The following is a 21,569-nucleotide window of genomic DNA, read 5'->3' on the forward strand; positions in this document are numbered from 1 at the left end:
AACGGATAAAAGTGGTGCCTGACTCGGATAAATAGCAAAAACTTGTTCCTTCCCCGGCTTTCGTTGTAAAATCATTAAAAAATAATACAAATCGCAATCTGTCGACTTCTCTTTATTGACGCAGCGCCTTAAACAATTCAAACTAAAAATTTCCGATCAACACAGATAACTTGCACATCCGCTTAGGCAAACAGACGTAGCTCATCCCGCGCCTCGATCGTTTTCGGCGGCGATGGCGTCTCGAACTCGCCCAGCTCGGCGTCGTAGTAGAGAGCGGCGCGGTAGGGACGCAGCTCCCATGGCACCTGCTCCTCCATGCTGGTCAGTGTAACGCCCAGATCCTCTAAAGTGGGCACTCCGGTCAGAACCTTGTCGGTGATAGCCTCCCGTTCAATGCGAGCTGGATGCAGGCCGCCGACAGGGGTGCCGGGACAGATCCAGTTGGTGAGCTTGGCCTTAAGCAGGAAGGTGGGATCCCAGCGCATGTCGTAGCGCATGTAGCCCCAGCGCTTCTGATCCTTGCGCATCAGGCGATGGAACCAGTCCACCAGTTCGCTAAGCTGATAGCGCTTGGGCCTGAAATGGAATGAAGATATAAAGTAGTTTCGATACAATAGATTCACCTACTTACCCCACAGCCTGGTAGATGCGACCGGCACTATCCGGATCCTTGGCAGCATTGACGATGGCCTGAGCCACGTCCGAGACAAAGACTGGCTGCTTCACAGTCTTCTCGCCCTTGTGCCACAACGGCATGGAGCGGAACTGACGACGCCAGATGTGCGCGTAGTAGCGCAAGAACCGATCCTCGGAGCCGTAGATATCGGCCGGACGAATGATGGTGGCATTGGGGAAAGCATCGCGGACGCGCAGCTCACCCTCGTACTTGCTCTTCAGCCATTCGCTGCCGCCCTTAACGTACAGATCCTTGGGATTGGCTTCCACATTGAGAGATGACAGGTGGATGAAACGATCTACTCCAGCTTCGCGGGAAATTCTGTAAACATTCGATTCATGAGTCACTTTCGGGAAGGTAGAGAGTACAATTCTTAGTCACCTGGCGATCCTCTCAGCTCCATTAGAATGCACATCCCTGAACTTGAAGTTCTTGGTCTCGAAGTCGCGACCCACCAAATTGATGACCACGTTCGAGTGCTTCACAGCCTCGCGGATCGAAGGAACATCCTCCAAATTGTAGAAGTGGAACAGAACCTGGCCCAGGTCACCGGTGACCTTTAGGCGGATGACGTCCGAATCGTCACCGCGATATGGCAGAATCATCTGGGTGCCGGACTTGCCCAGTTTGTTGCACACATAGCGTCCCACGAATCCAGTGGCACCAAAGACGGTAGCCACGATTCCGTTGAAACTGCTGCGTCCGCCAGTTCCGCGCTTCATAGCTGCCGGATTCGTAGTCTTCAGCGGGCGGGGGCCATCCTCCGGAGGTGCGGCGGTGGCTGAGTATCCACGCAGACACAAAACGCCAACCACCCCACTGCCATGGTGTTCTGGAAACGAGAAAAGATCGAAAATTAGCAACAACATTCGCGGAAAACTGCATTACATAATTTATTTTGCAGTGTCCATTGGTGGACCACCGGCGTCGACTTACTGGCCAACTGCATGTTGCGGGTTAGCACTATCGCGGCCATATTGTACCGGCGCACTGGACCAACTCGAGCAGGTGGAGAATGAGCTTAAATTCCAATTTAATTCGGGGCCGTTTTCTTCTACGCCAGATGAAAACAGTGCCTGCCAATGTCACTTTCGGGCGTTGCCAGTCTTTTGCATTATTGGCGTTGCCATCTAATTGCAACCAAGTGGCAACTATTTGAATTGTAACGAATTTAAATAGTTTATTAAGTTTAAATTAATAAAAAGAAAATATGTAAAAATACATAGCTTATTATAAAAACATTAATAAGTGAATCCTATATTATGGCACATTAGAAGTTAATTTTTGGCATTTAAACTCTTTGAAGAACATTTGATGAAATAGTTTTTAAATATTCAACGTTAAAGATATTTAAAAATAATATATTTGTAATCTTAATTTATTACTTGTTGATTTCTAGTTTCCTCTAATCTTTAATATTTATTATTTTAACAACCTTGGCACTCTTAATATCTTTTAATTGCTTACTAGGCCGTTATTCAAGTTGGCTAAATCGTAAATTACTCTGCTTAGACCGAGTTGAGTGAATAATATTTGACAAATAAGACATAAGCCAGTCGTGTCCCAGTTGAAATTAAAATGCCGAGCAGCTAGGCTAGACAAACCTCAAATAGCTCGCTTTTTTATCTAATGTGCGTGGTTTAATTGCAATTTTCCAGCCAGTGAAATGTTTAATTCGGCACGGTGTGGTTCTGTAAGCAAAGTATTCAGTTACCAGTCGCCTTTTAGCTGCAAGCCCGCGAGCATCATTATCCATCCGTAAACAATCTACTAAGTAAGCGGTTAAAAAATATATTTTAAATTTAAATTATTGTGGTTAAAATATTATCAGTGCATGTGGCTTAAAATTTCGGTGTGGTTCTTCTGTGACGGTCTATCAGACAGAAGAAAGCTCTCTTCTCTGCTCTCTTTACTTTCTCTCTTTTTGTCACAAATACTAGTCTAGATGCTCTGTATTTGTACTTTGTAGCGCTAATCGCTCTCATCAGCTGATAATTCCCAGCCTGCTCACGCACTTTTTCACGCTATCACTCTCTCCAACTCTCTCTTTTCCGATTTTCGATTCGCCCACCGCCTATCTCACACATTTGCAATTTCGCGCTCACTTTCAATAAAAAGATAAGAACCAGGTAACGAAGGTTTATTTTAACAATCATAATTTGTAACAATTATTTCGGAATAAAAATTAAATTCTTCTTCAACTATATATTTACTTAATACTTTAATTTTAAAACAAGATAAATCGTGTCTAATCATTTATTCAATTTTTACCTGTAATCTCCTGTAATTTCGTCACCTACCTGGCCACCTATCTACGCCGATCTGCGAGCACTTCGATTTGCCGGCTGTGGTCATTGTTGCTTTTGTTCGGACGCCTATATTTTTCTCGCTGGCCGCTTGTCTGTATTTTGGTTCACAAAATCAGTGTGCTATATATTTTTGCAGTGGCTTTGCGGCTCATTCAGTTTTGAGCCGCGCTACAGTTAACATCGCTTACTAACTTTATAACTGGGTACCTGGCAACAGGTGTGCGCGTGTGTCCGATAAAATTTTTTAATCATATTTTCTGCGTGTGTGTTTTGATATATACAAAAAAAAATAAAACACTTTATATTAGAGGAAAAATAAATTTTCCAACACAATTTAGAGTGCCGTGTCTAAAAATAGTATCCGTCGTAAAAGCACACACATTTTCTTCAGCTTATCAGAGCCGTAACGAGAGGGTAAATTTCCAGTTTCTAAGCCAAAAAACTTATTTTCTGCTAGATAAGGGCCAGTGCGAAAAACATTTGGCTGCTCTAAGTTATAGTACAAAGTTATTAAACTGTGAGGACTAGAGAAAAACACACCTTAATACTGGCAGCTATAGATATAGATGACTGATTCGTTAGCAGGCAGACTGTGAATACATTTAGCAAATGTGATTATTAAGACGCCTCGCGCCTCTTGGCACCACCATCACCACTCTGAAAATGTGGCCCGAAAAAAATGAATAAAGGCTACAAATAACAACATCCATCTGCGCGGTATAAAAATAAATTCAAAAACTAAATTAATGCTAATCAAAGTTTATATTTCTGTCTGTGATAAACCTGGAGGGGGAGGCTTGGGAGTTTGGCCAAAAAAAAAAAAAACAATCTACTGTCGATGTTAATTTAATGCAAATTGATCCGAAGCCTTGGTGGCTCAAGTGCCCAAGAACTCTCCGGCCAAGTTCCCAACGGCATGCCATTTTATAAACAATTACTTACTCAGTTATTGGCTAAAAAATATAAACAAAACAGCCCGAAAGCGAATTATAGTGATTATAGATTACTGATCCATGGAAAAAAATTAATTCATAAAACGATTAAAAAACATATTGGTATTGTTCTAAATATTTTGATGGGAAAGGGAATTAATTAAACCAATAATTAACCAAAATTATTATTTTTAATTTCTATTTAAAATTGGGAGAAATATTTTTTCAAAATCCTGCATTTCTGACCGTTTCTGTGAGTTTATTATTTTATTCAGTTTATGAGCTTCGGGGAGTCATTATAGGTAATTGAAGTGCTCTTTAGCAATCAACATTAATATCAATTTTTGTATTATTTTAATAGGCTTTATACTACATTACTGAGATATCCGATTTTTTTCGATTCGATCACGTTTCTGGGGAGGATGCAGAGAAAGTGATTTGAAGGGAAAATAACTCGAAATAAAGGCGCAGAATTCACGTCGACAGAGAAGCATTAAATTGTAATTAAATTGTCTTTAATTCAATGAATCAGAGTTTAAAACTGAGTAGTATATACAGGTGTTTCTGAACCCATAGCTATGATTAAGATATCTTACTTGTATCACTTTAGTTTTAGTAAAATAGATTAAAAAACTATTTAAATATAAAATTATTCTTAGCTTGGCAACATTTATCGCCAGCAACATGAGTTCTTATCAACATTCTGCATCAAATCCCCCGTACCATCGCTAGTATTTGAACCCGCCTGAAGCCGACCCGGTTTCGATATTGTTTGCCAAAATTATTTGTTATCAGTAGACCTGCCAATTTTCGTACTTAATCACACCGAATGAGATAGCGTTAGCCCAACCGCAGACAGCTATCTCTGTCGGCTTATCAGGTATCTCGGCACCTGTCTGCGGTTTTGGCGCGTTTCTAAAATAGTTCAAATATGGCTCAGAGGCTCGTGGGCTCCTAGACAACTGCTAATGGCCATCGAAAACAAAGTAATAAAATATTGGCATCACACTCAGCCCACTAACGATATAAATAGAATATTTAATTAAAACTATACCATAGTATACCATTTATAATCTATGAATTAGAAATTCCAAAGGCATCCAACCTTCAGATCGTGTCAAAAATGCTCCAAAACTTTGGGGCTTCGAGGGGAGTACGAAAAAAAAATAGGCCAGGGATCCATAGCTCAGCCTTATACACCTTTTAAATATAATTTCAAAATCCAAGCAAAAATCAAAGTACATTTTTGTTTGTTTTTGAAGTTCATTTGTATTCAGAGAACGGATCAAACAAAATCGAAAAAAAGAAGAATTAATGATGAGAAATCAAAACAAAAACAAAATGTTATTGGTCCCAAAATTTTATTTATTTTTTTTTGTCGTACTTTGTTGGTTTTTTCAGTTGATGGAGTGAGTTGTTGCATTGATCTAATTGACAATTGAGTTGTCACCGGTTCGTGGATTTATGGTCTGGATTTTTCGGAGTGCCTGGAAGCAAAAGTCGTAAAAGACTCCAAAGCCGGATTTGGGGATCAAACATTTGTCGAAAAGGCGAAAAAAAAGAGAAAAGAATTGAATCAAATTATGGCAAAAAAAAAACCAATCCAAAAAACATGTTTAAAAAAGATTCTAAACATATATATTGATTTTCAAAAACAATTTTTTTAAGAAAAATATGCTTTAAATGTTTTTAAAAAATAAAGATAAATCTTTCCTTATCAAAAATATACAATATATCTAAAGATAGTATTCAGATACTAAAGATTTTATTAAAAATACATACTTTTAGAACACTATTCCTCTAAATTTTTGGGTAGTGTACCTACAGACATCTTATTTTTTTGAAAATACAATTTATCTAAAGATAGTATTCAGATACTATAGATTTTATTGAAAATACCTACTTATAGAACCGTATTCCTTAACATTGTTTGGGAGTATATCTAGCTATCTATAAATATCTGAAGATAGTATTCAAATACTATAGTTTTTATTGAAAATATGTACAGTGTACCTATTTTACCTTCCCTTTCAAGGCTCCAAATCCACATGCCATCCATATCACACCATATTTTGTATCTTTATCTAGAGGATCAGTGTGCTATCTTCCCAAACCCCTGGCAACTATACAGGCGGAATAAAAATCAGGGTTTCGCCCTCACTTTATCTGTATCTCTATCTTGTTCCATGTTTGTATCTGTATCTCTGGTTATCTTTTGTTATCTCGTGGTTGAGCCTCTGTTCCACACAAAACTGCCTCCCATCGAGAATCAAACCAAATTGAGGAAATGAACATTTAGTGGCTCTTGCTCTGTGGCTGTGTGGCATGTAGAACAACTGGGAGATACATAATGTATTCAGAATCGTAAACAACATAAGAGACAGTAACTACATCTCTTGTTTGTTGTTGTTGCTACCTGTCCGTCATTATCTGGATAATTTTTGTTGTGTGTTTTGGGATCTATGGGAGAGATTCGATTGTGGCGGTGGGGCACACAATCTGGTGCCCCCGGGGCGCCATTTAACGCTTTTGTATTTAGTTTCTAATTACAGGCATTCCGTAAAAGCCCACCAACACAATAGATTATATCATTTGATCGAGTGTAATGATGTGCAATTGCACGTGTGACAATTTGGAATGCAATTGGCTCATTTAGGAGTCGACACCATGCTGCAGGGGTTACATCATTTCATAAAATAGATATTCTGGTAGTATAAATTCTGATATGCCTATTAAGAATTCCACATGTATCTGAAAGATATCAATCAGGAATTGGATGATTAAGAAGCACTTCTTCAATTAGAATGTGGAATATCTCTGGGATTATCCCTAATAACATTAAAATCGCTGACTCTTCCATTAATTGCTCTGTTGGAGGGCACTTAGGTACTTAAAGTGGACAACCGAATAGGGTTCAACCTTGGGGTTACATGGGCCGGCAAACAAGCCAACAAACATTCGGTAGCCGTATTCCGCGATCACGTAAAGTTACGTCAATGTCGAAGGCAGTCGCAGGCAGTCGGTTGTGATCGATTCAATGAGATACCCCCCAGCCCATTTAGCATCTTCATTTGCATGCAACACACCAGCCCACCAGCCAACCAGCCAACCAGCCCACCAGCCTCAAGTGGCAGGAGGAGGAGCCCCAGCTGGGCCCATATCGGGATTTGCATATGCGATTGGCATGGGTTGAACCCTAAATATGGCAGGTTAGGCTGGGTTCAGGGCGGTGGAGCTTCCAGTTCATTTAACTCGCATCGGTGTCTTGAACTTGACACAGTTTTTTGGGATTAGAAATGGTTTATTTAATATATATTTTTATAGTGACGAAAGAACCCTAAATGTGGCGGGTTAGGAGGGTTCTGGGCGGTGTAGAGCTCTCGATCGGTACAGTTCAGTTAACCCACATCGAAGTCTTGAACTTGACACAGTTTTTATAAGGTTTAGACGATTAGAAAACGGGTTTATTAAGTATATATTTCTTACAGTGACGAAAGAACCCTAATATGGCTAGGGTTAGAGCTCCCAATTGGTACAGTTAAGTTAACCCGCTTCAGAGTCTTGAACTTGACACAGTTTTTAAAAGGTTTTCTCGATTAGAAAGGGTTATAGTGACGAATTCCTTTATTTTAAAAACAAAAACAACAGTTTTGATGACGAAGAATATTTTGTTTTTCCGCCAATCATTTTGCGCATAAAAACTTCTCCCATTTGTGGATAAACCTGACAACCTGCTGACGAGTTAATAAACATGTAAATTGTAAAAATTTGTATAAACAATAAATTATGACCACTTATATAGATCACACCCATATTGGGGTTTGTTGGCAAGTGCTTCTGACCTCTATAATCCAAATAATTCAAATATTTAAAAAATTAATTCTCATTTTCTTGTTACAGACAATGCCTGTTAAGGAGATACTGCAACGTTGCAGGCCCATCCCCTTGTATGTGGTCCTGGTACTATCCATTTGCTATTTTGTCCTCCAACTGATCCTGAGCCATGTAACCCATGCTCTGACTCTACTAATGGCCTCCCATCACATGTTGTGCAATATTTTCGCACTCGGCGGCTGCATCATCACAATTAAGGTGAGTGGATCAACCAGTTTTGTTTTAAAATTTACTTTAAAAATAAAAAATATATATATATATTTAAAAACATTAAAGACTACTAAGGCATCTGTATAAATTAGTGATAAAAATGTTTAAATTTGATTAAAATATTTAATAATTTTTTTTGGATAAAATTTTACTTTTAAGACCTATTTTTCCTCTGTGGACTCTTGCCTGTTGGCTTTTATTTTGGCCAGGAAACTGTCGCGTGCTGGGTGTTAAGCCGAAACAGATGCCTGTTGGTGCATTGAACTTTGATTGCGACCAGAAAGCACCCAAAGCACCAGAGAAGCAAAGCACAACAAAATCAAAGTATTCGAATGCATTCCAAACACCTTTTTATTTTGTTTAAAACGAGTTTCGTTTTGGATTTTGCGGATAATTTATGATCGAATTTTTGAAATATTTTTATGATTTTCTGGAGGTCTTTCTTTCTATCTTATTACAAAGTAATAATAGTTAGCCTTATCTTTTTTTTTATTTGCGAAGCTTATCACTAAATTATGGATTACTGAGGAGGGCAGTACCGTAGGTGACGAACAACATGGCTTATCAAAAGAGTGATTTCTTTGTAAAAATTACAGATTGGCATTAAATATATACAGTATATTATTTTTTCATCAAATGTGTATTTAAATTTCAATTTGTTACGCTTTTGATTTAAATTCAAGGTGAATACTTCGATAAAAAACAATGTCCAACTGCAATTTATGAACCAGTCGTCAAAGTTAAATATTTTATTAGTGAATGAATGCAAAAAAAAAAAGCATAAATAGCTGCCGCCATGGGAAAGCGTGCCAAGCACGTTTCGCAAAAGACAAAGACCAGACCCAAAACCGAAACCGAACAAGACTTGGCCAAAAAAAATCGATGGCAAACACCAGAAATCGAAAGCCTCCAACTAGTCAGTCAGTCAGTCCACTGTGGTGTTGTAGGTGTGGACAGTGGACAGGGGACAGTTGAGTGGGCTGATTCCGAGCTTATATAATGGAGCAACAGGCTGGTGATGGCTGGTGAGCAGCGAACCGTTTAAATACCTCTGCCAGACTCTGTAGATGGGCCAATGCCAATTGTTATGATTTGGCTTAGAAAGCATGACGACGAATGAACTTAATTTTTCTGGTTCTGATTGTTCAGAAAATCATAGGAAACATCTAACCATGAAATAAAGTTAAAAAAAAGAGAAATTTAATATATTTTAATAATAATTTATTCATTTTATTCATAACTCAAAAATGGGTTACAAATTTCCTAACGATATTGGAAGGCAGTTCGAGTAGGTGACGAAATGCCTTCATTAAACCTAATTTTAATATTTTAATCATATTTTTTTTTATACTTGCAGCACAGCAAACAGAAGCCAGAAGCTAAGGATTCCTCTGCGGATCAGACCAAGTCGAATGGCTCCTCGGGAGTGGTTGTTACCTTGGCCGAGTCGGAGGCCCAGAAACGGGCTAAAAGAGACAGCCGGGAGGAGAAACTGCGCAACACCTTCGGCTGGGCCAGGATCGACATCCTGACCATGCTCATTGTCTTCATTATCCTGGCCTCGTTGTCCTTCTCGCTGGTGGTGGAGGCTCTCCAGACCCTAGTGCACATTGATCACAAGGACACCATGCACTTGCCGATCCCTGTCATGATGCTGGGCTTCGTGGGTCTCATCCTGAATGGCCTGACTTATCTGCTGATTGGAGGTTATACCCTGCACCAAGGTAGCTTCCTGCACCTGACACCCGGCGGCAATGTGGTGCTCGAGCGGTCCATGTCCAGCAACATTGATCTGTCGCTCACACCCATGCAACGGCAACTGAGTAAGTCCAGGAATGATCGACAGCTCAGAGAGGAACTGGAGACCGAGGTGGGAAGTGTTTACTTTGCCACCAGACGCCAGGGAGCTGTGGAGATGCTCCGCGATGTGTCCAGTACGATCTTTGTGATCGTGTGCGCTGCCATTGTCTACGTGGCCGAGGATGAGGAGCACACCGCCAAGTTTATAGACCCAGTCCTGTCCATCTTCTCCTGTGTCCTGCTGGTGTCCCTCAGTTATCCCTACAGTAAGTGTGGATTAAAAATCATTTTCTGTTCAAAAATTAATGTCTTATCCTTACGTAGTGAAGGAATCCTGTCTGATTCTGCTGCAGACCATACCCGGATCCATTGATCTGGAGATTTTTGAGCGCACCCTGGTTGCCAAGTTTCCTGAGATCATCAGCTACCACGATCTTCACATCTGGCAGCTGGCCGCCCACCGATATGTGGCCACCATACACATCCAGTTCCAGAATCCCAAGCTCTATTTGAAGATCATCGAGCAGGTGCGGGCCTATTTCCACGAGCAGGGAATCGGAGCGGTCACCATCCAGCCGGAGTTCTATCCGTCCACCAATAAGAACGCTTCCGCATCCCTGGAGTGCCTGATGCAATGCCAGGCGGCGGAATGCATTGAAAAGGTTTGCTGTCGCGACTCCCGCACCGATCTTCGTGAGATTTGCGATGGTCCCAATGGCCGGAAATCCAGTTCTCCGGCCAAATGTCAAGGCAATAATCATGATCATGGCAAAAACAAGTCGAAATCCTGCTGTGAACTCAGTGCTGTGGTAGTGGAGAGGCCAAAAGAGCTGAATGCCGCGCAACTAATGGAGGCTAAGGAGCAGGATGCGCCGAAATCCAAGTCTACGCTGCCACAGTCCGTATCCCAGCCGGAAATCCTACCTCCGAGAGAAGACACACCTCCAAATTCAACTGAGAGCGCATGATCCATCGCAGCATGTGTATAGTATTGAAACAAGGCTTCAAGATTTTGATAATTTTAAGTTAGTTTACGAAATTGCCATATACATTTTGGAGATCCTTATCTGGACGATACGCTTAAATATCTTTGGTTAGCAAAATGTTGTCGCAGGTATTGGTGGGAATACAATGTCCCATTTTAACAATTTTAGGTTTTGTGACAGAAATCAAACTGAATTTTGCCCACCAGTGTAGTTAGTTACGTATTATTTAGATTTAATTTACATTTACTATCGTATTTTGTAACGCATATGCCTAAGAAATTTACAACCGAAAAATTACACAAAAAATATACAGATATGGTGTATAAATATAGGTGTATAAAAATAATCGGATTATGCGCATTGCAGTACTGCTTAAGTAGGCTCAAAGCACACAGTCGGTTAACAATTAGATCCGCAGGGATTTCACGGTGGTCAGAACATTTAACATTTTGTCGATATCAATTAGGTCAGGTTAAGATAAGGCCGGACATGCAATAGATACAATTCTGATTCACTGCAGGGAGCTGCTGGCCCCGCCTCCACCCATTAGGTACTCCAAAGCGAAGAGGCGAATAATCAGAGCCAGGTTGTCAGTCGCCGCATAATCGATCACGCTGCCATTATCGTCGGGCGTATGCCATACACTGGGAAACGGCACGGGAATAACGTGGAGGATCGGTACATTTCGCCGGAGGAACGGTATGTGATCGTCCTCAATGTAGGATGAGCGCATGGCTTGCGACTGGAAATAGCGTGTTGGATCCCTCTGGGTAACACCGCTAGTGGCGTAGCGCTCCAGAAGTTGCAACTTGGCGAGACGCGTCTCCACAGACTGCATCCGCATGTACCACGATTCGGTTTTGGCAAAGAAACTGTAGAAAGAGGGATCTGGAGCTCCAAGGAGATCCAAAAGCACAAGGATATCGATACGATCCAGTTTCCCCTCCTGATGCCACTTCTTGGCTAAGTGCCTGGCCCCATAAATTGAATCAGTGGGTCCCCACTCTTGAAATGCTTCCTCGCCGTCGAAGAATAGCAGCATTAAACTGAGTTTAGTCTTTGTGAATGGGAGAAGTTGTTCCTGGAACACCTGGGCCAAGTTTAGGAGCATGGCGCAGGGCACTGCCGAGTCTGTGGCACCCAGAAACTCCACTCCAGGCATGTACTTGCTATCATAATGGCAGGCGAGCACCAGATATCTCTCCGCTTCTGGATTTAGCGTGGCGATGATGTTGTGGAAATGCAACTGTCCCTTGATGGGAGCCGTATCATGGAAGCTGTCTAGCTCCACGTGCCAGCCCAGATTTTCAAGACTTTCCTCAATATACTTTCGCACAATGGTGTGGTTTCCCGTGCCCACAATTCTGGGTATCATTATGTTATTGATTGCCTCCCTCAGATGCAGTTTATCCGACAGATTGCTGTACTCCAGGAACTTTGACTCCGACAGCTGGCTGGGGTTGTACGATTTCTGTTGATGAAATAAAAGGCTTGTTAGGAAACTATTGGATTAGAGTGGTGGGAAGAGCTTTAAACCTGTAAACGTCCAACCAAATTATCTGTTGGGCCAACAGATCCCTTGACCAATGTGGCCATCAAGGCCGCATGAACGCACAGCGTCCACACATTAGCTGGTAGTCGGTGAAGCATATTTAATCAACTGATTGAAGACTACGTGGCTATGTTCCGAGTATTTTCGTTTGTTTGCTCCGCCGTGAGTGGGAGTATTCGCACCAACAGGTGGTTCTAATCAGTTGCGGCAGGTGCCCAGGCTTCAAGGACGTGCGTCTGCGGCACGGCTTCGGAGCAGACTGCAGCATGTGGTTAAGAAATCTCCTGCGTGGCGCACACACACTAGGAATTTATGATATTAGCAAATATGTAGTTAGGGTTCAACTTCTGGGATTTCTCGAAATGAAAATGCTAGAACAGCTGTTGTTTGCGCCTTTCGGGCAGGTGGCAACGCCATAAAGAAGCTGATGGCAGCACCGGTATTTATTAATAAATGATTAATTTTTTTTTGTAAGATTTTTCTAAACATGGGATTATTTATGTGAATTATTTTGTGGAATTCCAGCAACAAAGAAAATTTTCTTAGATGTTTAATAGAAGGGAATAAGCTTAAATGGATTTCTTGGAATATTTAAGTGTAACTGAAAAACTACAAAGAGTTTAACGGTTTTCTAAGAAAAATGTTTGAAAGGTTTAAAAAATTAACCTCTTTTTAACATAAAAAAATATATATTTGATACGTTTTTATAGCGTACCATAAATCAATAAAAAAAAAATAAATATATTTTGTTTCAAAAACATAGCACCTCAAAAAAGATGCTCCTAATTGATATTCCCACTCTTTACTAACAATGACCTTTAACGAGATTCCACTTTTCTTCAAAATTCGAAGATTACTAACCTTTGGGATATCCACTAACTCAAAGCAAGCACCAAGATTGTAAATCTTTTTTCGCGGCTTCGGTAGCAATTTAGTTACGGCTTCAAACAAGGAAAAGTTACGGAATGGTACACGCATTTTCGTTTTTCTTTAATACAAATTATGCACACACATGAAACACTAGACAACAAACTATTCGGCACGTTTTCCACGCTGCAGTTATCGAAACTTATGCAATGGAAAACGATTACACGGGAAAGTTACATGCCACTTTCTCCTCCCTCGTTGGCATGTAGGTATTTTGTTTATGCGTATGTACAGAGCGGTTTTTTGACTTAACTATAGAGTGTGGAAATGGGAAACAGTCCTGTCATTCATCCTAGCGCAGATTAGTCCTCCTTGACGGCCTTGGAGCCAGTTGCTCCAAAATACGCTCGGTAGATATACAGCCCCAGAGCAATGTGCAGAGACACCACCGCGCCCACGGCGGATGCAATATTGACTTTAACCTCGGACAGGCTGAAGAATCGGTCCAGAACAAAGCCTTTGAGAAGGAAGAACGTCACAACGGGCAGGAAAACGATGAGCATGCAGTAGAAAAGGACTATTTTGAAGGAGCTGTAATCCTGCGAGTCCTGTAAGAAAGTAAACTATGGGATTAGACAGCCGGCAAATGACCTGGTAATGTTTACGTGTGACTGCTGGCGGGTCTGTTTCTGTGCTGCTCCGTTTCCGGCCCCTCCGCTTTTCTTGTTTTTGTTCGACATTATTCTAGCTAGCTCGGGCCCAGTTTAATTGAAAATAGCCAATATTTCTTCTAGTTTCACTTTTTGCTTTGGCTTGCCATTCGGTTATCAAAAGTATTTTTGACAAATCACAAATCACATGATAAATGGTATGACCGTTTTGACATAGCAGATATACTGAAATATGTTATCGTTCACGATCACGAGTCACGGGATCACAGATAACTTGTTGCTTTTTCAAAAATTATAATAATTATACTTTAAAATAATTATTTTTCAAATTAAACATATAAATTACTATGTATGGTTTAACATTTATTTGTATATAATGAAATCATATAATTAATTTAGAATATGAACTATTGTAAGACCCTCGCATGTAAGGGGTGCAGTATTTTTCAGTATTAACTGCAACCCTCCTTAGCGTATTGCGTCACCTTGCGTACGGTCACACTAAAGCGAAAGGAAAACAAAGCGAACAGAGACGCGAATCAAAGCGCACGCGGCAAAATGTAAACTTGCTTATTGGTTTATTTATAACAGTTGCCGTCATCGCAGTCGCAGTGGATTTGGCCCGTTGCTTGCGTGTGTTAATTTAATTTATTTCAGCCATTGGCAATTGCTGCGTATATTCGGCAGTAATTAACCGAATACAGAAATCTATAGGTATTGCGAACGCCTGCAGTTTGCCGCCTGATCGCGTACAGTTGGGACGCGCATTTTTCTTCTTTTTTGATTCCACCTCTGCGAGCTGGGAAATTTCCACGATGGTCTTAACGAATTTCGAGTGCTGGGCACATGGCGATCCGGCGACAGCCGCCAATTTCGAAACGGGGGCACTTCGTCCCGCCATCGATCCGTTCAATCCACGTGCTGTCACCCACCTGCCGGCTGCACTTATAACTGATGCCGATGCAAACAACAACAACAACAGCTTCAACAGTGGGCCACCGATGCAGGAAGTTGTTATGCCCATGGAGGTGCGCTGCAAGAAGCGCCTGAATCCGAATGATCCAACTGGTGGGGATGTGGACCATCCGATGTACACCAAGCGCTGTCGCTACGATGAAGCGGACCTGGCTGCCCAATATTGCAATGGTATGTATGGAGGAGTAATGTTTTAATAATTTTAAGTTAAAACCGGAATTTGCCGCCAGAGTTTGGCCATGAGTTTAGTTTATTTTTTCCACACATTTAATTGGCGTTGCGAGAAAAGTGTCGTAAAATTAGTAATCTTACAAAATGGGATGACCTCGCAGCCAAAATTCGTTGGCTGGTGACCTGGGTTATCAGTTGGCATTTATTTGGTGCGATTTCCGCTATCGCAGGCATACAGAAAGCCCACCGATAAGCACTTGACAGGGACTTGATTTAAGCAAAAAAAACCAAAAGCAAACCGGCTTGGCTCGGCAGTCATTATCTTGCTTGCCCAAACACACTATGAATTACAGCCGTGGAGGTGTGGAAGTGTGGAGGGAGGCCAGGAGGTCAGCAAAGTCTTGCCATAATGTTCATCCCCTTGGATTTTAACAAAATCTGAATTCGCAATAGCTTTCAAGCAAAGTGTGGTGTGGTGGTGGACAGCCGGTAAGAAATGTGTGTATATCTCACGAGTGTGAATCAATACCTTAAGAAGAAGAAGTGGGAGGTTTAGGGAGGAACTTATGGGCTGTGCCAGCAGAGAAAAGAAATACAAAGTTTGCATTTCCTGTTCGAGTAATTTAAATTCATATTTGAGTGCCATTTTTTAAATAAATTCTATTGCGGCTTACCCTATCTCTGAACAAACAAAAACTCAGATAAGAAATGACAGCATTCGCAACTCGCTGTCAACGACGCTTCAAGTGTCTATAAATAAACGATCGGTAATTGGGGCAACTATCGGCGTCGACAGTGCAGCAGCACCAGCAGCAGCAGCAACTGTTGCTCATGCAATGCCCCTGATTGCGTTTACTAATCGGTTTCTCTCTCTTTTTTTGTCTCACCTTGCAGATTTCTTTTCACTGCCTGCCACACAAATAATTGGAACACAGGCCTGCTTAATGGATTACGAGATGCAGGCCGAGGCGACACAGCCGCAACATCAACAGCAACTACAACAGCACCATCAGCAGCAGCAGCAACAGCAGCAGCAGCAGCTTCTTCACCAACGCATTCATCAGCATTATCAAGGTCATTTGCACCGCGCTAACCGTGATGTGAGTCGTTGCATGATGTCGCACATGATTTGAGAGTCCAGCGTGTATATATATAAGCCCAAAACTCCCACTCAAAATGTATGAAACACATGCAACAGTTCACCGCGGCGCGTCTCTCGTTATTTTGCTAAACAAGCAATATATCTGGCACATTAGTCATAAGCAATACAGAAAATGAAACGAATTAACAGAAACCAAAAAGTTCAATATGTAAAAAATCACAAAGCAGCGAACGAATCAATCAGTCGATACTCTGAATAAGAATGTTGAAGAAAACCCATCCCTTTGTACAATCAACTCCAAGCTAACTCAAATGAAACATGTACTTAACTATCTAATGCAATTGAAATACTTAACTCCAAAACATAAATGGTTAACTAAGCGAAACATTGCAATCAAATAATAAAAAAGCAATATAAACTTAAGTGAAATGTATAAACTTAGAGCCTTCACAAAGTGTTGGATGTGCATACACGAATTAGGTTGTAAGTTTTCCAACAATTTAACGTTTTATGAAATAAGTTTGTAGTTTAATTGTAATCACTTATCACCATAAGTTCAAAATGTCAACAGAAGATATGTATTTTAGTCCTTATCCGATTTATTTTCAGTTGTATGAAGCATCTTGAGGACTATTGAAGAAATAATTGAAACAATCTTGAAATTATGTGTAATAATAAAATGACCTATCATGCAATTATAACACTTTGTGGATGATCTAAAGAAAGTTAGACAACTAAAATACAAGAAACTGATGGACAAACTCCACTCTCTGCTCGTTTACAGAACCCGCAGACCAACAGGCATCGCCTAGGAAGCGTAAATCAAGAAATGACCTAGATCTTTATGAGAAAATCCAAAAATGTAATGCCAAATGCAGCGAAACCGAGGCGGACTTGTACATAGCCACGCATGGCGGTTGTCTGCATCACTTCCGTAAGCTGAGCGGCACGGAGCAGGAGGAGTCTGATATCTGAACAGTGTACCCATAGGGTACTTGGGTTGTCTATAGCCTAAGCCGATATACATACATATATAGAATCAATGAAAATGCATTGTAAATCCTACCTTACCTAAGTAGTAAAGTAAGTTCCGCATATCGAAACATAAAGGTGCTTAGTCTTAGTATTTGGATTCTAATAAAATCAGAAGCTAACCCTAAGCAGCTCATCTCCCACTGACTTTCGATTGAAGTTTTCAACTATATTTTCAAAGATAAATTGTACATGGTAGTTGTATAGTGTATTCTCTAGATAAATGCTGCGGTAAATGCAATTAAATGGCTGTACTTAAGAATACTAGATGCGGCTGTGATCATTGGATCGTTTTAGTAAATCTTCAGTGTTTGCTTTTTGAGGTTCTCCACGTCAATGTAGTTCTCCTGCACGTCCTTAACCATAAAGTCGACCAGGTTGTCCAGGTCGTATTTGTGCTGCCAGTTCCAGTCGCGGCGGGCCTCCGAGTCGTCGAAAACCTGTGGCCACGAGTCGGCAATCAGTTGGCGGCTGTCCGGCTTGTAGGTCACGTGCAGATTGGGCACGTGTTTGCTCAGCTTGTCCACCAGTTCTTCCGGCGTGAAGGACATGGCAGTTACGTTGTAGACGCGGCGCTTAAGAATTTCATTTGGTGCTTGCATAAATTCAAGGAGGGATCTGGGTAGGTTATAAAAATAATATTAATTTTAATGATACATTTTTTAAATATTTTTTTTAAGAGTTACCTTAAGCAATCCTCGATATACATCATTGGCAGTCGTGTGTCTGGACGAAGGTAGCAGGTGTACTTGCCATGCCGCAGGGCATCATGGAACACGGCAACGGCATAATCTTAAAACAAGTTTTAGGTATAAATAAATAAAAATAATTTTATAATTTATAATAGCTACGTAGTAGGTTAAATTTATCCTTGTTTTGAATACTTTTATTTTTAAATTTACATTTCCATTTATCCGTATTTATTTAATTATTAAAAGACTAAAAGTATGCAACATCATTAGGCTTCATTTATTCTAAATTTTAAATAAAACTATTATTTAAAAAAAATCAGTTATTTTTATGATAGATTACCAAGACTTTAAGAAGTAAGGAGGGAAAAAATCAATAGTATTTTTTTTTAAATACAATTGTTATAGTAATTTTAATTTGTACAATTTAGAAGCAAGGAAAGTGCGTTTAAGAAAATTATTCAAAAGAAATACTCATGAAAGTTGTTCTGCAATTCAATAAAAAAATAGATAGCCTAGTCAACAAGATTAATGGGTCAAGAGGTATGCTCATTTTATATATGTATAGATATACCCCCCAAATGATGCCCATTGTCATGCTCTTTGATTATCATAAACTATCAGCAATTGAGGCATTTATGATATGGAATTGGATTAAATAAAGCTTGAAATGCGCTTGACAACACAATTTCAACCAATGGAAAGTATCTTACAGATAGTTATTTTTGAAATTTGCAATAGATACTTAAAAGAAGTAAACTCCTACCTGTGGTACCACCGCCTGGTGGATCACTCGATATAACTCCCGGAAAGCGCAGGCACCTGAAGTCCAGGCCAAACTTATGGTAGTAGTATTCGCCAATTAGCTCGGCGTGTACCTTGGAAACACCATAAATGGTACGCGGACGTTGGACCTGGTTAAATGGGACAATAAGTCAGTGAGTATCGAACAAACTTCCAGTTGGTGGCTGTAATTTTCATACCGTAATGTTGGGCGTGGGATTGCGGGGACTGTCGGGCCCGAAAGCCCCAATAGTGCTTGGCACAAAGATGCGAAGCTTGTACTGTTTGGCCAACTCTATGACGTTGTGGACACCCTCGATGTTTACCCTAAAAAATATAAATAAAATACTCATTTAAAGGAATTATATCTAGTGCTTGAAATTATTTCATTGTTTTCTAGAAAGCGTTTAAAAATAATGAGATTAGTGACTTTGATTCTACTGATAGTAATATAAAATGACTATCTGATAGTAATATAAAATCTTAAAATTTATGATCATTACCTGACAGCCAGTGGAACATTCTGTTCTCCCACAGCACTGAGTAGAGCTGAGAAGTGGATCAGCCAGTCGATGCGATGGTCCACCACGATCTTCTGCAGACCCTTGAAGTCCAGGATATCGGCAAAGATATATGGCCCATTGTCCGTTATCGCCTTGCTGGGCTTGATGATGTCAGAAAGGATCACATTGTGGCTGCCATATTGACTTCGCAGGAGCTTGGCACACTCGATGCCCAGTTGTCCCAAGCCACCTATAAGAAAAGGATAAGGAATACATATCATCCCCTAAGCCATTACTATTTTAAATCAAATATTTGTCTTTCATCCACATATATTTCCAAATAGCTATATTCCGAAATATATTGTGCGACAGATGGGCGACAGCCTTGAGGGCCGTGTCGCTATGCGAATAAATATAAACCGGACACGTGGCAGAGGCTACTGACCTGTAATCAGAATCTTGGGTGGCCTGCCCTGGCCAGGAACCTGATGGACACTGCGTCGCTGGACCAGCAACTGGCTAATAACTGGAGTTATCCTTGATGTCTGTTGAGTACTGGGAACGGGGGCAGCCAGGGCCAGGTTGGCGAGGCATTTGCGAAACATTCTCGGAGTCGATTCAAAATCCCGAACACAACGCGCGCAGTGAACGAGTGACGATTTTCAACTGATTTCGAAATTTGCAAAATATTTTTCATTTAGCTCTCAGAATTACATAGCTCCTAATTTCCGCTATATGTTTTCCTCATATATTATACATATATCGCGTGAGCACTCGGATCCCGTCGGCTACCTTCGTATTTTGATTAGTTTAAGTGAGTGTTAGTTACTTGGCAGCCAGTCAAATTCCATGGGGGAGCTGTCGCCATGGCGCACTGATGTTGTTTGGGTGGCCAGGCCACTGTCCCACCGTCCCACCATACCCCACCAGACCACCATCCAAATGATTCAATAAAAACGAAAGCGAACCAAGTGGAGGAGGCCTGTCGGTTGACAAAAAACATCACAAACAACAACAGTACGTCGGTTGAGATGGATTGGATGGGTTTCCTTTTATGTGGAGGGGCATGTCTAAATCAGAAAAAAAAACAAACTCATCGTATATAGTATTGTCCGAAATTATGCAATTGCTTTTTATAGGGTGATCTGTAGGGGAGCTTCGGGACAGGCCCCCTTTTTCTTGGGGGTGGGTCTGAGAGGCCTAGATTTCGAAAGACAGTGGTGTTTTGAAATTCAAAACTATAACCTTTTTGAAAATATTTTTATAAACTTATAGGAGGAATAACTACAAGGAATTATAATATAATTTTCATATTCAAAAACCTCTTTTTTTTTGGTAATGATTATAGTATTTTATTTACTTCCCTTTTAATATTTACTTGTTTATTATTTTAATATTTATTTTTGTATCATTAAAATAAATATTTAATATATCTGTGCTCTTAAATCTGTGCTTGCTTATCCAGAATGACTGTCATTATGATTTTGATAAACTTGAACCGCAGATGAGATTAACCTTGGACACAAATTTCGATTTCATTGCCAGTGACCGGATTTGCTTAAAATGGATTTATTCTGGCGGTATGATCCGGACCCAGATCGGTCCTACACGTGTAGTGTCGAGATAGTGTCGAGTGCAATGAATTAGCACAAGTTTAGATGACTGGGAGCGATTTTCCGACGGTGGCTTATCGTCAACTGGGGGTCTACTGGGTGTCCATTGGCCTTGGCAATTGGAAATCTCTCAACTGCATGACGTCGATGGGCCGATGCCAACACATCCTATAAATACTATGCACTTGGACACGAAAATATTATTTATTTTCCACCGAGAAAAACAAAAACAACTGGAATACTCGCTTTCCTTGTTGTCTTCCTCCTCTCGCCAAAAAGCTAATTTAAAAAACCAAATATTAGAAATGTTGAATAATTCTTTAGTGCATCTGTTTTTGAAGAATCATCTACTAAGGAAATAAAAATAGGTAAATAATTATAAAACAATATTGTTTTTAAAACAGTTCTAAATATTATATTAATGTTAAAATTTATTAAAAGATCAAGTAGGATAGGAAATATTATAGTACAAAAAACATATATATTTTGTAGAGCCTCCAATCATAGCCACTATATCTACAATTAATCACATTTCCAGCCAGAAATCCAACTATAAAAACTACAAATAAACCTTAAATACCTTAGCCTTCATTTTTTCAGCGATTTACTGTCATAATTCTGATAATTTCACTTGCAATTTCATTATAATGCTCCTCGAAACGGTGTTGGCTCTGGGCCAGGCCCATTCTGTCGGGGGGAGAGCGACCGACCTCTGATCTGTGGTCACAGATCGCCACACCTGAGCTCCACAACGGCGTCCACAAAGGGAATCTCTAGTTGGAGCTAGAGCTGGAGTTCCAATCC

At 40.5% G+C, this 21,569-nt stretch overlaps 6 protein-coding genes across 8 annotated transcripts; 2 read left to right on the forward strand and 4 right to left on the reverse strand.

The window, feature by feature from the left end:
• Positions 1-96: 96 nt before the first annotated feature.
• LOC6493219 (NADH dehydrogenase [ubiquinone] 1 alpha subcomplex subunit 9, mitochondrial) lies at positions 97-1,780 on the reverse strand. The gene is made up of 4 exons (XM_001957253.4): positions 1,613-1,780; positions 1,058-1,508; positions 632-997; positions 97-576 (listed from the first exon to the last, which is right to left on the reverse strand). Exons 1-4 carry the CDS (start codon positions 1,650-1,652, stop codon positions 183-185), a joined length of 1,251 nt encoding a protein of 416 aa, XP_001957289.1. The 5' UTR covers positions 1,653-1,780; the 3' UTR covers positions 97-182.
• A 580-nt stretch (positions 1,781-2,360) lies between these two features.
• LOC6506761 (zinc transporter 1) lies at positions 2,361-11,134 on the forward strand. Of its 2 annotated transcripts, none has more exons than XM_014909406.3 (4): positions 2,361-2,450; positions 7,818-8,009; positions 9,379-10,087; positions 10,146-11,134. In XM_014909406.3, the coding sequence occupies exons 2-4, from the start codon at positions 7,821-7,823 to the stop codon at positions 10,787-10,789; spliced, it is 1,542 nt and encodes a 513-aa protein (XP_014764892.1). In that variant the 5' UTR covers positions 2,361-2,450; positions 7,818-7,820; the 3' UTR covers positions 10,790-11,134. The 2 variants fall into 2 exon arrangements, with proteins under 2 accessions (XP_014764892.1, XP_001957288.1); XM_001957252.4 differs by lacking the exon at positions 2,361-2,450 and adding an exon at positions 3,113-3,399.
• LOC6493218 (glutaminyl-peptide cyclotransferase) lies at positions 10,828-13,348 on the reverse strand. Of its 2 annotated transcripts, none has more exons than XM_014908771.3 (2): positions 13,221-13,348; positions 10,828-12,278 (listed from the first exon to the last, which is right to left on the reverse strand). In XM_014908771.3, the coding sequence occupies exons 1-2, from the start codon at positions 13,335-13,337 to the stop codon at positions 11,319-11,321; spliced, it is 1,077 nt and encodes a 358-aa protein (XP_014764257.1). In that variant the 5' UTR covers positions 13,338-13,348; the 3' UTR covers positions 10,828-11,318. The 2 variants fall into 2 exon arrangements, with proteins under 2 accessions (XP_014764257.1, XP_001957287.1); XM_001957251.4 differs by lacking the exon at positions 13,221-13,348 and adding an exon at positions 12,344-12,782.
• LOC6493217 (vacuolar ATPase assembly integral membrane protein VMA21 homolog) lies at positions 13,318-14,090 on the reverse strand. The gene is made up of 2 exons (XM_001957250.4): positions 13,892-14,090; positions 13,318-13,834 (listed from the first exon to the last, which is right to left on the reverse strand). Exons 1-2 carry the CDS (start codon positions 13,964-13,966, stop codon positions 13,589-13,591), a joined length of 321 nt encoding a protein of 106 aa, XP_001957286.1. The 5' UTR covers positions 13,967-14,090; the 3' UTR covers positions 13,318-13,588.
• A 287-nt stretch (positions 14,091-14,377) lies between these two features.
• On the forward strand, positions 14,378-17,324 carry LOC6506762 (probable basic-leucine zipper transcription factor K). Its single transcript, XM_001957249.4, has 3 exons — positions 14,378-15,043; positions 15,938-16,117; positions 16,930-17,324. The coding sequence occupies exons 1-3, from the start codon at positions 14,713-14,715 to the stop codon at positions 17,118-17,120; spliced, it is 702 nt and encodes a 233-aa protein (XP_001957285.2). The 5' UTR covers positions 14,378-14,712; the 3' UTR covers positions 17,121-17,324.
• A 7-nt stretch (positions 17,325-17,331) lies between these two features.
• On the reverse strand, positions 17,332-19,832 carry LOC6493216 (L-threonine 3-dehydrogenase, mitochondrial). Its single transcript, XM_001957248.4, has 6 exons — positions 19,598-19,832; positions 19,153-19,402; positions 18,850-18,976; positions 18,633-18,780; positions 17,864-17,969; positions 17,332-17,795 (listed from the first exon to the last, which is right to left on the reverse strand). The coding sequence occupies exons 1-6, from the start codon at positions 19,755-19,757 to the stop codon at positions 17,471-17,473; spliced, it is 1,116 nt and encodes a 371-aa protein (XP_001957284.1). The 5' UTR covers positions 19,758-19,832; the 3' UTR covers positions 17,332-17,470.
• Positions 19,833-21,569: the final 1,737 nt, after the last annotated feature.

The sequence above is a fragment of the Drosophila ananassae genome, chromosome 2R (assembly GCF_017639315.1).
Source record: "Drosophila ananassae strain 14024-0371.13 chromosome 2R, ASM1763931v2, whole genome shotgun sequence".
Classification (NCBI taxonomy): Eukaryota; Metazoa; Arthropoda; class Insecta; order Diptera; family Drosophilidae; genus Drosophila; species Drosophila ananassae.

Bases quoted from the DNA above. Each gene is read 5' to 3' on its own strand.
- LOC6493219 (XM_001957253.4), bottom strand. From the start codon at position 1,652: ATGGCCGCGATAGTGCTAACCCGCAACATGCAGTTGGCCA. The intron at 1,509-1,612 runs GTAAGTCGACGC...TCTCGTTTCCAG, and splicing joins CCGCAACATGCAGTTGGCCA to AACACCATGGCAGTGGGGTG. The intron at 998-1,057 runs GTGACTAAGAAT...GAATGTTTACAG, and splicing joins GGAGCTGAGAGGATCGCCAG to AATTTCCCGCGAAGCTGGAG.
- LOC6506761 (XM_014909406.3), top strand. From the start codon at position 7,821: ATGCCTGTTAAGGAGATACTGCAACGTTGCAGGCCCATCCCCTTGTAT. The intron at 8,010-9,378 runs GTGAGTGGATCA...TTATACTTGCAG, and splicing joins GCTGCATCATCACAATTAAG to CACAGCAAACAGAAGCCAGA. The intron at 10,088-10,145 runs GTAAGTGTGGAT...ATCCTTACGTAG, and splicing joins GTCCCTCAGTTATCCCTACA to TGAAGGAATCCTGTCTGATT.
- LOC6493218 (XM_014908771.3), bottom strand. From the start codon at position 13,337: ATGCGTGTACCATTCCGTAACTTTTCCTTGTTTGAAGCCGTAACTAAA. The intron at 12,279-13,220 runs GTTAGTAATCTT...TTTCATCAACAG, and splicing joins AGTTAGTGGATATCCCAAAG to AAATCGTACAACCCCAGCCA.
- LOC6493217 (XM_001957250.4), bottom strand. From the start codon at position 13,966: ATGTCGAACAAAAACAAGAAAAGCGGAGGGGCCGGAAACGGAGCAGCA. The intron at 13,835-13,891 runs GTAAACATTACC...ACTTTCTTACAG, and splicing joins AGACCCGCCAGCAGTCACAC to GACTCGCAGGATTACAGCTC.
- LOC6506762 (XM_001957249.4), top strand. From the start codon at position 14,713: ATGGTCTTAACGAATTTCGAGTGCTGGGCACATGGCGATCCGGCGACA. The intron at 15,044-15,937 runs GTATGTATGGAG...CTCACCTTGCAG, and splicing joins GGCTGCCCAATATTGCAATG to ATTTCTTTTCACTGCCTGCC. The intron at 16,118-16,929 runs GTCATTTGCACC...GCTCGTTTACAG, and splicing joins CATTCATCAGCATTATCAAG to AACCCGCAGACCAACAGGCA.
- LOC6493216 (XM_001957248.4), bottom strand. From the start codon at position 19,757: ATGTTTCGCAAATGCCTCGCCAACCTGGCCCTGGCTGCCCCCGTTCCC. The intron at 18,977-19,152 runs GTAATGATCATA...TATATTTTTTAG, and splicing joins AATGTTCCACTGGCTGTCAG to GGTAAACATCGAGGGTGTCC. The intron at 17,970-18,632 runs GTAGGAGTTTAC...ACTTGTTTTAAG, and splicing joins ACCAGGCGGTGGTACCACAG to ATTATGCCGTTGCCGTGTTC.